Here is a 15604-nt window from a genome sequence, read left to right on the forward strand (position 1 = left end):
ACTTGCTAGGAAGTATGATAAATGACAAATTACAAGCACCGTGTTTGTGCAGTTCAGGGACTGTGCCAAGCAGCTCCGGTGGTCATCCTTTTTTACCGAGTGGAAGGGCACTGAACTTGTTTATCTGCGAACGCCTGAAAGAGTTTACAAACCAGTCCGAAAAAGCACAAACAGCAAATGCTTTCAACTGAGCCAGCTCCCACCATGTGCGCGTTCAGGGAACCCGTTCTTTGTAAGCATCCACGTGCTGAATGCGAGATTACATCCTTCAGCTACATGGGAGAAACACATGGTTGCTGGTGCGCGTCACATAGCACAGAACACGAAGCTCTGAATTTATTCACATCAGCTGCGTCCAGCTAACGTTTCATCGCTACCATTATGCAAGCCGCATGACCAGGAATCGAAGTCCCATATTCGTGGCGGAGAGGCAGATTAATTTACCCTCTGAGCCTTCGGTACTTCGTCGTTTTATTGCAGTAAGCGCACGCGGAGATATTCAGAGGGCACGTACAGATGCATTTATCGAGCCCGGTTGCTTGCGACAGACGACAAAATCACAAGAACAATCGATTACATGTTATTTTCGCAAACGGAACATGTGTGAGCAGGACTGGGCCATAAGCACCGCAACACGTGGAGCTGTGGACAAGTATTGTTATACTGATGGCTTGAAAGTTTATAAAAAGTACGAGCACGCTCTCATGGTTTGAATGTGCTGCTGAATCGACGCACTCGGTTTGGTAAACCGGCCGTTGAAACTGGATGCATTGTTCACACTGACGTTGGAGAATAATCGGTGCTTTGTTCGTCTGCCCACGTCTGGCTGGCGAGAGGCGAATTTTTGTCGAGTACGTTTCCTACTCACTTTCCCTTGCCCTAATAATCAAACTCCCTCCTTTCCTCCTTCCCCGGCTGTGCTCCGGTGCGGATGAGCTGGACGTGCACGCTAACTAGATGCAAGGACGAATAAATGATTAGGCTTTTATTCTAGGCGTGCGCAAACAATCCCGATTTCTGAATACCGAGTTAAGTAAGAAGTATTCAATGCGCTGTTGTTCGGGTATGTTCCGAATACTTTGCGAATAATATGTCGATACATTTATCACCGAAGTGCAAATTCTAACCTTTTGAGTGCAGGAATTTTTATCTTCCGCCAGATCCCTGCGTATTTTTTTTTCTTTTTCCCGCTTCGGAATGCAAAACTCAAGCTCATTTGGGTGGGCCAGTTAAGCCTTCTCGCACTGGTCAGCCATGTCGGAGCGACGGAAATCACAAAACAGGCCAACCGAAGAAAAAAAATCACCAGCGGCTTCGTTGAACGCAGTCTAAGTAGTGCACGAAATAAAACACGTTATTCTAACTTGGGATTGCGTATACTGCCTAGTTATAAGTAGCTGAATGCAACTTCGAAGGACTATAGAGTTTTATTCTAGCGGGCGAACATGGGGTTGTCCGTTTCCCTAACGTAGAAGCCCGAGTGTTGAAAGCAGGTGCGGGAGAGCAAAATTTGTGCGAGCACATTAAGTGATAGCAAAATATTTGGGTGCATCCAGGTCCGTCAAGCGAATTCTGATCTCGTCATGTATGCCCGAATACCGCAATCTGCACGCAGAGGTCGGCGGTGGTCACGCTGGTCGACGACGACAGCGACGACGAGGCGGTCTTTCAGGGTAACACGGGGGCGCAGCCCGTGGTGCGCAACCTGCCGGTGGCAGATCATGACTCGGAAATTATTGTGCGCGCGAAGCCTACGCGGGGAGCCACCGCCGACACAACTGTGGAGTCCTCCTCCAGCCACGTCGACGCGAACGACGACGTTTCGGCGCCAATGGGCGCCCCCCAGGCCTCCGCTCAGCCGAAGAAAGAAGGCGCCCATACTGTGAGTCTCGCGTTGGCCCCGAACTTGCTTGCGATCCTTATACAAATTATGCGGCGAATAACGGGCCCATTCTATGCTAGCGAAGAAAACTTTACCCTCGCTTCCTAAATAAGAGAGAAGCGCGAAGGCTTTCTCGCAACAAAGCTGCATCAGAAGTGCGGCAAAACTTTCGCTAAAAGTGCGTCCAACCATTGCTGGAAGGGCGTCTAATTGATATAGACTCAAATCGTAAACGAAGAACTAATTTATGCGACGCTTTTTCCGGCACTGAGTAGAAGCATCTGCGAACGATCGAAATGTATACCAATACGTGGTTTATGAGATAACAGATGTACGATTGTACTCACTGTGCACTGTTCTTCAGACCATTGTATTCCATTTTCTTCATCATCGATGCGCGCATTGCCTTATCTAGAACCTTTCCTTTTTGGCGATTTTCATGGGGGCTTTTTGACGCAGTGGAAGCCCAGTTTCACACACGCGCCGTGTGTCCGGAAATCTCAGAGCGTCTCGGTCGCCAAACCGGTCTATGAGGAAACGCCTTAGTTTTCTGACAAGAAGCCATCGATGTTACTAAGAAAGCTTTCGCTTAATACGATGACAGCTATGCTTGGCTCGCTGCGCCACACACGAGCGGGAAGGGACGCGTCTGCGGACGTGTAGACTCCCGCTCGGAGAACCGGTTTGCCTTCCGAATGGGCTGCTATATACTAGCGTCACTAAATAAGCTACGCTTAAGAGTACCGCCACTTCGTGCTCCCGAAAGCGTCTGGGGGCCATTTTGTTTCGGGATTGCAGTGTTGCCATCTCTGCCAACGAAACCGCCGCCGGTTGTGACGGGCAGAGTGTGACCGGCCGCTCTAGCGCCCGGCAACAGAGAGAGAGAGAGAGGGAGAGAGGAGAGGCACCCAGAAACAAAATGGGTGCGCCCATATGTAAACAAATATCACGTCGTTCCGACCGACCAATGAAAATCCTCGCAGCACATAACAATGAGAGAAAAGAGTGCCGATACTCTAAAAGCCTTCATTTAGTCACACTAGCTGCTACCATGCACGTCCAAAAATCACGTCGTTCCGACCGACCAATGAAAATCCTGGTGGCACGTAACAATGAGAGAAAAGAGTGCCGATACTCCAAAAGCCTTTATTTAGTGACACTAGCTGCTACCATGCACGTCCAACCTGCTTGCCACACTCCGTCGGAAACCGGATCGCTTTGATGCACGAGTGTCTGCCGCTTAAGGGCAAAGTCCCTACGGGGACCACTAACCTGAAAGATTGCAATGTTAAACAACACACCTGTCCCCTTCTCCTCGCAGGCACGTGAGTTCCCAGATGAGTGAACATTATCTAAGGCCGACCAGCGCCTACTCGCATATATATGGAGTTTTTATTTCCTGCATGCTGATATATGGACGCCGAGTACACCAACTCACAAAATGCAAAGCAGTACTGTATGCACGTTTTCATTTCGGATAAGCAGAGTGAAACCACACCTTTTTTTGGACTGTTGCGACCATGCATGCACACACTATCTCTGTAGAAACACTCTTTGCATTTTTTTTCTCCGCACCAATTAAGCAGTCCACAATGGCGATGTTGAAGCCGTTTTTTGTTGCGAACGACTCTCTTTGAAGGGGATGAAAACTAAGCGAATACCGCCACACCTTGTACAGCTCCATGGCACGTCCTTCATTATACCCCTCCTTTGTTTTTCGTTTGTTTTATTGAAAGCGTAGAGACTGGCCTATGCTTATAAATTTGTAGATGTTTCCCGATTGCAACTTCACTCATTGAGCCTGGCCTCTGCGCGAATGCTGATACTTTGTTATAGTTCGGAAAGAAACAAATAATTTCGGTGGCTAAACGCGTCTGTAGGTACAATAGCACGCAAGTGGCACGACAAACTTCCCTAGCATAATACACACAAAATACAAACAGACAAATTTTATTTTTCTGAGTATGCGCTCCTTCCCACCCTGTGTTGTTCAGGATGACGACCGCTGTTCAGCGGAGGCACAGTTCACGACGTGCAGGGGTAACAACCGCGACGAGTTCTTCTTCGACGCCGAGGCTGACAAGTGTCGTTCCAAGGTCCTGGAGCGGCCGCCGGCTTGCCTGGTCGGACAGAACCGATTCAAATCCGTCCACGACTGCAAGCTCGCTTGCTTGGACCGGGTAGGTGGATAAGTCTGTACTGAGAGGAGAAAACAAGTCACGACTTCACGGCTGTAAAGGTTTATTTAAAAGGCAGTTTTTAGGGGGTCGTGAAGAAGAATTACGTGATTCGATCATTCAAAAGACCGTTTTGTCCCGATAACAGTGAAGCCAATTTTATCGCCAACTACAAATAATGAAGACATTGAGGAAAATAGACGAAGCAGCGTAACTCCCCAATCACTTTTCGGGGTGATCTCTATGGCGTGACAGAAACCACCAAGAAACATGCCTGGGCGATTGTAGTTGCGTTTGATTGTACCACTTACATGTTAATCTGCAGTTAATACAACACACTTGTAACTACGTTTTTAGTGGCCTTTCGCCGAATCTTGTTTGTGCAGTTCGTGGCTGGAATGTAGCAGAGTGAGTCAATAAAGTCTAGTTTTTTTTTCAGGTCGAACAAAGCTGTATTCTGTCTTGATGGCCCCTTTATAAACTTTTTCTTCCGAGGCTCGCTAAAAGATAACCTGATGCATGGAAAGCCCCAACGCGTTTTTAATAACCCCTTTAACCCGTGGTAATGAGCCCATAAGGTTCTTATTGCCGTTTTTGTTTGCGCGAAGAAGGTAGACAGGCTAACGTGTTAAAAATCAAAAGAGGCAGAACAATTTAAAGCAAAAATAATTATGTTTAATGGTAACTGGGGGCCTTGACGTCTTTAAATGAACTCCAGCTACCAATTAATGTCGGCAAACCCCATTAGCATCCGTCAGTAACCTAGTGCTGGGGGACACATTTAAAGGGACTGTTGCATCCGTGTCATCCCAGCGCTGACACCAGTTGTTGCGACCGAGTGGGGGCACCCGATCCGAGCTCCGTGTCCTCCGACATACGAGGGGTAGCGTGTATGATGCGAGCGGCCAGCCACTGTTGCAGCCGTGAAGAAGTCCAGAAGCCGTAGGCTAACGTTACTGTTTACTTCATAGCGAGAGGTGAGCCGAAGCCAAAGAACAATTCCCCGACGGGCGAGGTTACAATACAGGACTCGAGCAGAGTGACAGCATGGATTCGCTGCTCTAACAGGAATGGATTACAGCGCTTGGCCAGCTCTATTTATACCCAAGAGCGGTAACGGTCAAAACGTCAACAAGCGGCAACACGCCACGAACGTCACAGACACACACAACGCTCTTTACAGAGTTCGTGAGTCGTCGGTAGCCTTGGCGCACGTTGAGTGCGGGAGAGGGGAGAGAGGAGGACTCCGGTGCGATCGCGGCGCTTGTGGCCTGAATGTCCAACGAGACGAAAGGTCCAACGAGTCGGAAGGTCCAATTCGTCACATGATCAGCGAGCCTGAATGTCCAACGAGACGAAAGGTCCAATTTAGAGCCTGAATGTCCAACAAGACGAAAGATCCAACGAGACGAAAGGTCCAATCGAGCCTGAATGTCCAACGAGACAAAAGGTCCAATCGAGCCTGAATGTCCAACGAGACGAAAGATCCACCGAGTCTGAAGGTCTAATCGAGCCTAAATCGAGCCGCGATTGCATCCGGTTTGCTTCTTCACTGCCGAAACGACCTTTACTCTGCCATTGTTGCTATATAAGTGTTAGCTCCTGTGTTTTTCTTTTTTTTTTAAGTAAAAATTATTTGGCATCACTTTGGAGGGGCGTGCGCTGTGACGTGCCCTTCCGAGCAAGCATTGTCAGAATTACGGCGAACGCTGCATGCCGTCCTTGGCGTTCCGAGCAAGTGTTGCCACGATTACGGCGAATGTTTCTTTGCTAACCTAGGCCAATCTCCCTAATTGGGTATGCTTGGATTGATGAACGTGGGCTGGGGCCGCTCGGCGGTCGTCACGAGGCATGCGCACATGAGCGCTAGGTATGTGCTTGGTTTTGTTAACTGCGGACACGAAAAAAAAAAAAAAGAAACCGGCCACCGCCTAAGCGTTTCGAGATAGAGGGTGGCAAATGCATAGCAGCAATGGCAGAAAAATGCACGACGAGAAAAATCTCGACTTCACTGATATTTCTAGATATGCGAGTTCGAGTTAACAAGGGATTACTGTTCTTGTTGTCTTACTATATTGCGCTAATTTGTGCGGTAACAAATGAGTCGCAACATCACCCAGCCACCCGTCGCAATTAGGCGACCAGCTGATTCTTTTTTACAAGAAAAAACTATGGCCGTGAGGATATACTTAGAATAGAGCTGAGCATTAGTCCCTAGCGTAAGCAAAGCGCGGTCGCCTTCGCTCGCACGGATAGAAATTGCAATGAATCTGTCGCAACTTGCAATGAATCTGTCGCGTTGTGCACAATAGTGCACGGTGTACACTTCAACACACATTTCCTACTGACAATTCCGTCTCGCGGCGTGGTAGCGTATTCTGCTTCTTGGCTACTGTTGCGGGAGTCGTAGTTTCGATCCCTGCTGGTGCTAGGTTCATTTCTTTTTTTATTATTTCGCGACTTCTTTTCACCAGTTCGTCCTTTGGGGAGTATCGGAACTGACCAACCATGTGGCGGACTAACCGTTCGTCCACTAACATTTAGTTCCTGAGGTGTAATGACTCGGGCAAAGTCAAGTAGTCCCCCAGAAGACGAACTTTTAGTCCTTTTGCCAAAGCATGCATGCCGTCTTTTTAGGCCGACTCTGCGGAAATAACGTTTTAAGGAGGTTGAAAATTCGAGTGCAGTTGGCCTTTGAGCCTACTCGCGCCCACCATCCCACAGGACGGATCAGGCTCCCATGTAGTACTACAACTTCAACACTCCATGACTCAGCTCACCAAATTCATTCACCGCATCAAGCGCAAACGGGCCGGAGCGAAAAAACCAGACGTCATCCGACTTAAGCTTTTTTTCATAAGGCATGTTATGTACGGCACCCCTTACCTGTTTCTCCAGCCAGCCGAACGGTGAACATTCTGTGCTTGTGACATGACGCCATGATATCATTCACTACAGGTGAACAGGATATGCCTTTTCGTATGCTGTGAATGATCTAACGAATCCATGTCACAAGCACAGACACCCACGCACAGAATAATACTAGAAGTAAAACGAGAACAAAGCAACAAACGTGAACAAAGAATCGTAAGACTTATATCGGAAAGTGGGGTAACCTGGCACAGCAGATGACAGCTGATCTGAAACCAGATGACTGGTATCGACAACAATGAACCGCAGGAATACAGTATTACGATTTGTACTAGCCTCTATGTAATTATTTGGGGCCATCCTACTCTATCGACAAAAGAGGTTTTCTGATCGTGTGCTACCTCATTCGGCTCCTTCCTACCGTAAATCGTCATCGCTTGTTTCGTTATGCATATCCCAGGTGGCACCGCCGATCCAAGAACAATTTGCCCGTCCATAATGGCCGCCATTTTGCCATAGTCGAAAATCGATATTATTTACTTGCAGAATAAACAGGTATCTACTGCCGTTGTTCCCGGTGCCAAACAAAGTAGACCACAAAATGCGACCTCCGTGTGAAGTTTGAGGGCGAACGGAGCAGCGATACGCTCAGGATTTTTTTTAAAGTGTTCCATTTATTGATGTAACACCGTGTACGTCCTGGTACTGAGTCTATGCTGCTGAGGGCATCGGACAGAAGACTAGCCAAATTTCTAGTGTTGCGCACGTATGGGGAAAGGGAATCGATGAAAAGAAGACGATTTTTGAAAAGTTTCATGGTCTGAAAAGTCAATACTATGATAATTCAAGGCTTGAAGTTTGTATCTGGGTTTGCTCTTGTGACAGCGTGAAGCCCAATAACATCGCTTCTATAAGTGGACGTAAAATTTAAACGAAGTACCAGAAGGGCAGATATTCAAGTTGGATGTTATATCTCAATAACTGATTAATATGTGAAATCCTGGATGAGAAATCTGTCATCCAGTCATCCAGTGTAATTTATGACACATCGAACTGACGCCTTGATGAGACCGAACTGAGAATATACAACCCTCATTCAACGATCATCCAACCTCATGAATGAACGTTCGTTCGTTCATCCGCATCGACCGCTTCTTACAGGCTGCCAACAGTTGACGGACACTCGCGCACGTACGCAGTGAGTGTCAGGCGACGGTCGTAGCACCTTCCTTTTTTTGGATGGAAGACCACGTGACTGTTTGCTTGTTTGCTTAGCACTGACGTGCCTTCCATGCGCATGAAGGTCGGGAACATTATTTTTTCGCTAATATTAGTGCAAAAAAAAAAAGACTGACAAAAACGCTTACAGTTTGCACTAATGATAAAACAGGTCTCAATGAAAAAACTGAAGTCCTATTTAGGCACTCTCAGCAACGCACTGGCGACCAAGCTTGCTTTCGTCAGTCGCGTTGCAAGGAGACCCAAATTTTACGACGGAAATCAGAGGTGCCAGGCGTACATTTCACTTCAAATTATCGTGTAAAAGTTATTGCATCTGAAAATGCAGAAGGTCCCACAATCATATTGCGGTAGAGGGCATTCAAGGTAACTTTAGAGTGCTGCGGACATTAATAGTAAGAGCCTGAATGTCCACCGAGACGAAATATCTACCGAGCCTGAATGTCCAACGAGACAAAAGGTCCAATCGAGCCTGAATGTCCAACGAGACGAAAGATCCAACGAGACGGAAGGTCCGATCGAGCCTGAATGTCCAACGAGACGAAAGATCCAACGAGAGGGAATATCCACAGTTGGACCTTTAGTCTCGTTGTATCTTTCGTCTCGTTGGACCTTTAGACGCTGAATCCGATCGTGGGGCCTCTGTGTCCTTGAGGAGCGTTGAGAAGAGCCTCGCCGGCAGCCGCCGAAGTTTTGAAATGCGCTGAAAACGAAGCGTCTGAGCCGGCTTGTTGCGACGTGAATAATGAGTCACCGACATGGTGGCGCGGGACGGCTGAAAGGCGCACGCAGTGGCTTCGCCGCACAGCCGAAGAGTGATGCGGGAAAGTACGGCGGCGCTGGCCGATTCGTAACAGGACCATGAATGCAGCATACAGATCCACTTTATTTCAAACATTGGTTCGTTCATAACCCGCTACGATTTTGTTCGTCGCGATATGGTATTCCTACCGCAGAGGAATTTTTTAAGCGGACGTAGCCCAAGGCCGCATCGGCTGTTTTTCTGATGGAGGCGAAAAAGTAAAATGCTTTAAGGTCAAGATTTCGGCGGCCGTTAAAGATCCCCTCATGGCCCAAATTAAAATTAATACGAAGCCTTCCATCGTGGCGCGTCTCAGATCCGTCGCCCTCCTGTTTCAAAGCACATGTATGACTTCAAACCCTAAACCTCCAACTTTGTTTTTAAATTTTAATGGAATTTCGTCGTACCGAAAGTTACTGTTTGCTTGCAGGAGCCGTCAATAAAAGGGACTGCGAGTGCGTTGACTGCAATCGAATGGAAAAGAAGCGAAACACTGGCTACAGTATGCTTAACATACTACCTAAAAACTTAATCTGTGTAAAGGCGTGACCATGGAATTGATGACTGCTCAGACGATGAGTTTCAATTTCGGCGTCATATCTGGCTGGAATCGAACAACTCCACCCAATCAGACACTTAAGGGTTCGAATGAGACCCACTCAAGTCCCGAGTTTTTTATATTTCTATCTTTTGTACAGCGCACAGCGAGAAGTTTGGGTTTCTCGGTGCTACATGAAGTTGACCCCGCGTCCTTGACCCAAGTTCCCGAAGCTGTGTTCGTATTTAATGTCAGGCAAACCTTGCGGGAAGGTCGACAACGTCGCGTGGTGATACCGATCCGTGAGAGCGGTAAATGCCTCGATTGCCCGAGACTGTCGTAACTCAGACTTCACCTTTCCCATCTATGTAGCCTAATTAAATAAGGTTCGCGCTACACTCGGTGCATGTTTTTGTGATACTGCCACGACTATCGTTTGACTGAAGCAAATTTTTTTGTCAGTTGCATCGCTGGCCCCTTTGACGCACGACGTCTTGCATGGGTAAAATTCCGCTCTAACAGGAGTTGCGCAGTTCTCAACAATCGTTCAAACGCTAAGTTACAGTAAAATATAGTTAAACAACCATATAGTTGAGAAGTATCTATCCGACCTAATATTCAGCACAGGCCTCTAGTCAACGAAATCTTGATTTCTCAACCCAGCCCACGAGAAACTTTAAGTCCGCCAAAATCTCAAGACATAGGTTGTGCTACTAACTTTTCTCTGCTGCACAACAGTGTAGGATCATCAAAAGTTCATCGAGTCAAATACGGGCATGTCTGAAGTGTTTTCTCGGTGTCTCTTGTGCTCATCAAGTGCCCAGCCTATGGGAGAGCGGTTTATGTGCGCCAGTGCTTTAATTTACATTCTAACGCAGCAGCAAAAGCACACTCTTTTATCTGTCACTTTGTGTCAGGAAAACTAATCATGAAGTGCAGTTCATTTGTCAGTCATTGCGCCCTTTGAGACCTTTTATCAGCATAACTGATAAAAGCAATCTTGATTATAGATCGTAAAAATATTTACTGCTAGTAGCAATCATCCACGGGACTTATAAAAAAAATGTAAGCATGTCTCTAACGTGCACATTCTAGTTCAGATTACACGAAGTAAGTGTGTTTGGGCTGGACACGACATGGGTATACGGGAAGAGAGGCGGGCAATCAGTTTAACAGAGCGGCTGCCGATAGTTCGTAAATAAAATTGAAGCAGGCCTAGGAGTCGGCGGAAGGATGAACTACGAAAATTCGGTGGCGAGGAAGGTAGTCGGCCCGCTCGTCACCGACGTGGCTGGAAATCTTTGGGAGAGGCCTCCGCCCGGAAGTGGACACAATTAGAGCCACTAGATCAGGTTTCAGAGTATCCGCACTCTTTTCTGACACTGTTGTATGCCGCCGACAGCGGCCATTGATCGAATCGCCTCACGTGACATTTGTTTACCCCGGAAAACCCATGGGCGCTGACATTTTGGTGCCTCTTTGTTGCCGCGCGCGCGCTTTTCGAAAAGTCGTGATTTTCGCAGCGCAGTGCGGCTGTGAGACGTTGAGAGTGAGTTTTTAAGCCCTCAGACAGTTGCGATGCCTTGGAGGTGGAAAACCAGCGGAAAGGTGGAAAACGCCTGAATCGCTTACCGCGGGGAAAGAACGCAAGTGGCCCAGCGTAACCTATAACCACTTAAAAAGCGTAGCTTAATTAGTGGCTCAAGCGTAACTTAGAGCCACTAAATAAGCTACGCTAGCGTAACCCAGCCTGACCCCATCGCACCGGCGCGCTGTCTCTAAATCTTCGAAAAGTTAACACAGTCGTCAAGGTTGCCAAGCGGCGCCTGGTCCAATTCTGCCCATCAATGTCAGCCGTTATAGGGCGCATAAAGCTGGCTACCCTGGCGTCAGGCACCAAAATGGCTGCCGCCGCGCGTAAGTGTCGTTGCTCTTAAGCGTAGTTTATTTAGTGCTTTTAGACACAATGTTGATGGCGATTATGAGTATGATGGTGATGACGATGATGATGAACGTACGCATCCGGACGCACATCACATTTGAAGGTTGGTAACAGCCACCCAAAGGCTGACTTTGTGCCTCCCCCTGCGATGTTTTCAGGAAGTCTCCGAGGGTCGGTGCCGCAGCCTGCCGCGGTTTCAACGGTGCACGGCGCAGGACATAGTGCGCCAGTGGTGGTACCTCAAGAACGGCACCTGCCATGAGTGGAAATTACCAAATTCGAACTGCGTGTCACCCAGGTATGGCCGACCATTTGCGCGCTGTCATAGTGCAATAAAAAAAAAACAATCCAACATAGTGCGTCTCTCGGTGGTACAGGAAATCAAAGAAATGTTTTTACTAGAAGCGACCCAAAAGTTTCGCACTGAGTGTTAAGCGCCTCTGGTTGTGCAGGGGAAATTAGCACTACGTGTTCCGTAAGAGGTAATACGGTCCGATGTTAGTTCACTGCTCTTGTCAGGTAGCCAAAGCCGGTGGTAACGGACGATTCCCTCCGCCCTCCCCCCCCCCCCCCTCTTCCGTCACTCCGAACGCAAAATTCTGGGAGTAGTGTAATAATGCTATACCTCCTTATTAAGTTGGCCGACGCTTGACACAAGCTTGAAATATGTGTTCTAAGTTCAAGGAAGAGAGTATTAGGCCATTTACTGTGCAGTCCGGGCCCTTCATGCCTCTTCTTTGGGGAAGCTAGGAGTTGCGTCCGCGTACTCTTCCTCAACATCGACTGGACAAACATTTCCCATGACACTTAATGAATATGGCGTCACTGAAGCCCAACGTATAAAAAAGCCCGAGAAAGCTTGGAGTTGCGGTAAATTTTAGGAAAGATCATTAAAAAAGCTTAAGTTCAGCGGACGTAAGCCTGCTATGCGAGGGGAATTGCATCCTGGAACTCCACCACACCTGGGCAACTCAAGCTGACTAAAGGCGGTCCTATTGCGGCCTTTGTCTTAGAGAAGTGTGCTGTAGAGACATGCACTGAGGTCTACAGGAGAAATTAGAGCATTCTAAATACAGAAGTAGCATAAAGGGGAGCGGTGAAGTACGTTTCAGCCAAATGTCATTTACGCTTAGCGATGGAAACGAGGGTATTCGCCGGGTCATAGTAACCGAGCGAAGAAAAAGACAGAATGAAATGGTGATGATTATAAGGAAACTAACCTAAACAATAATGATTTCGTGATCGCTACAAGATAAGGAGTGCCTCGGTATCACGGCATTTGGATTGATTGATTGTAGGGCTTAACGCGCCGACACAACGCAGGCGATGAGGCGCGCCGTAGTGGAGGGCTCCGGATTAATTTTGACTACCTGGGGATCTTTAACGTGCGCCGAAATCTCGTACACACAGGCGTTTTTGCTTTTCGCCTCCGTCAGAAAAGCGGCCGCCACGGCCGGGAATTGAACCCGCGTCCTCTTGCTCAGCAGCCTAACGCCTTAGCCACTGAGCCACCGCGGTGGTGTCACCATTTTTTTAATTGGGTGCGCTGTTGGAAAGTCGACTTAAGAGAGCAAACAACCCCACCGAATCTACAGGACACAGGTGGCGAAAGGGGTGGCCGTCTGATGTGCGGCTTTTGCCGACCAGAGCGGTAAGAATGAGTCAGAGCCTTGAACGAATCGACAAAAGAAAGACTTATATTTGGACAGGCAAAACACTGTACAAGCACGAGGACATGCAATGTAAACGAGAGGTAACTCAGAATGAATACAAATGCAAGAAACAGGTCAAAATTAGACAAAATGCTACAATCAGGAGCGTTACAAATAGGTATTACGAAGTAGAACAGTTAACTAGAAAGAAAACGAACAGTTCAATGCATATGAGAGACAGAGTCCCACAGTATTCACCGACCGGGCCGGACGATGCACCGCTGTCGGAGGCGATTCGGCTACATGTGAAGCATGGCTTCGTCGTAGGTCAGGCCGTCCGAGACGATCACGGTGATTCGAGACCTGGGAGTGCGTTGGAGTCCTCCAGGGCGCGGGTCGCCGATGGTGGTGCACACACGGGCAGGAGCCGTTGTCACACCACGACGTCCAATCGTAGCTAATTTGTTACGGTGCGGATTCTCTTTTTATAACTGCGCCGGCGCGTAGAGAGAGGGCACAACACACAACGCGCCCGCCGCCGTCGAGCGCACAACTTCCCTATTAAGTGCAATGCACTTATTAAGCGACCCTGAACCTGCGTCCACCGGCGATGTCCGCGCACATGGAGATGGGCGCGCGCTGCCTGGCCGCTGACATGGCACATACCCACGTGGGGGATTGGTCAGGAATCTCCTCGTCTACCTTGGCAACGGGGGGAGATGGGCGCGCGCTGCCTGGCCGCTGACATGGCACATACCCACGTGGGGGATTGGCCAAGAATCGGGCGTGAGAAGGGCTAATGCACCTGCTTAAAGAAGTACTGACACGAAATTTTAAAGCTGAGATCCGCTCTAGCAATCAAGTACAACGACAACACAAATAGGTGTCTGTGAATAAATGCATCTCTCTTTCTTTGTAGTTGTGTGTGTGTGTGTGATCTCTCTTTCGCGAACATTGCCGAACCGCGCAAATTCAACTCGTGCATTCGCACTTTCACATTCTTCCCCTCGGGGAAATGCGGGGAATTTTTTTCTCCCTTCTAGAATCATCGGCGCGCCTTAACACTGGCAAGGCTACGCTCGCCCTCTCAAAAGCGCTCGAAGCTTCGGCGAAAGCTGAGCGGCGGAGGTTTTAGATGCAAAGCATCTCTTGCTCTCGGCTCCGTCGTCAATCCATCCGCCGGCCCAGGAAGACACCGGCAACACTGTCGCTCCAGCATCTCATGGTCGGGGCTATGTCCCTGCCTTGTTGTGGCGCCGTCCACACCCCCACTGCGCATGCTCGGCTCATCTCGGGCCGGCCCAGGAAGACACCGGTAACACTGTCGCTGCAGGAGCCATTAAAGGGTAAGACACCACCGGGCGTTCAGCAAGCCGAGCATGCGCAGTGGAGGCGTGGACGGCGCAACAACGACAAGGGAGGGACATAGCCCCATCGCATCTAATAAAATTACACCATCTTCCCGTAGGGGAACCCTGAGTAGTATGCGAAGCAGCCGGGGGCTCAACGCAATTTCCCATTTCGTAGTTCCGGTAAGTGAAAAGTGTGGTAGTTACCATGCAAACCAAACTGTAAATATCACGGTAGCTACGTACCTCAACCTAACGGAAACAACGAACTGAAAACTAATGGGCACTTGAATCGACCCCATGGCTGCTTTGCATACTACTCAGGGTTCCCCTACGGGAAGATGGTGCAATTTTTTTATTTTTTGTATTTTCTGGCCGGTGAGCCGGTGAGTGGGCGGAGTTACCGCCGCTTCGTTCGAGAGAGTTCCAGGGTTTTCCCGGGGGCGAATAGAACCGAAACTGAATGAATCGGGCGACTGTAACAAGAATTAGGCGCTGTACAATTATATGAAAAACCTATACGGTACTTTCAGGCGTCGTACGCTCGAGTTTGTGACAGGCGGGTATCACGGCATTCCGTTATACATTTCCTTTCCACCCCTCCCCGCTCCGGTTCGGATGTTTGCACCCTGTAGTTGATCGAAACAAGGTTACGTTGATCGCTCTTATCGAAAAATGGTTAAAGAGCAAGATGTATACATATACTGCTCCCCACTTCCGGGGCATTGTGTCAAGGAACGTTCTCGCAGCTGGGGTTCGTGCGAAATCGCCGGAAACGACTCAGACCTATGTTCCAGGGACGTTGCGGACATCGGAATAGTGATTCTTATTCAACGAAAGAGATGATCCTGTGACAACATGACCATGTTGCTCCCGCTCTGCTCCATGTCTTGCAGGCTGGCCCTGTTCGAGAGCAGGGAGCACTGCCATAGCACGTGCGTGGCGGGCAGCCCAGTGGCGCGACACCTCGCTTGCAGCGAGACACCCGTGGAGCATCCCTGCACGGCGGTCCACATGGTCTACCCAGTGCTGGCCGTCCCACGTCTACGCAGCAGGTGAGGACCGCTACAACGCACAACCCCGGAATGCATGCGTGGAGATTTAAAGCAACCTGCAACGCTTTTTTCAACGTTTTTTTTTCGAAAGCTTAAA

At 48.7% G+C, this 15604-nt stretch overlaps 1 protein-coding gene across 2 annotated transcripts in view; it reads left to right on the forward strand.

Moving 5' to 3' along the window:
- The first annotated feature begins 1520 nt into the window (after window positions 1–1520).
- LOC144167686 (uncharacterized) overlaps window positions 1521–15604 on the forward strand; it is a 47671-nt gene continuing 33587 nt past the window's right edge. For both annotated transcript variants that reach the window (XM_077696870.1, XM_077696871.1), the window contains exons 1-4: window positions 1521–1882; window positions 3877–4062; window positions 11610–11749; window positions 15349–15507. In XM_077696870.1, coding sequence (XP_077552996.1) covers window positions 1832–1882; window positions 3877–4062; window positions 11610–11749; window positions 15349–15507 — 536 coding nt within the window. In that variant the 5' untranslated portion in view covers window positions 1521–1831. The remainder of the gene's footprint in view (window positions 1883–3876; window positions 4063–11609; window positions 11750–15348; window positions 15508–15604) is intronic.

This window comes from Haemaphysalis longicornis, unplaced genomic scaffold (genome assembly GCF_048455015.1).
Source record: "Haemaphysalis longicornis isolate Haplotype H1 unplaced genomic scaffold, Haemaphysalis longicornis Haplotype H1 scaffold_2, whole genome shotgun sequence".
NCBI lineage: Eukaryota > Metazoa > Arthropoda > Arachnida > Ixodida > Ixodidae > Haemaphysalis > Haemaphysalis longicornis.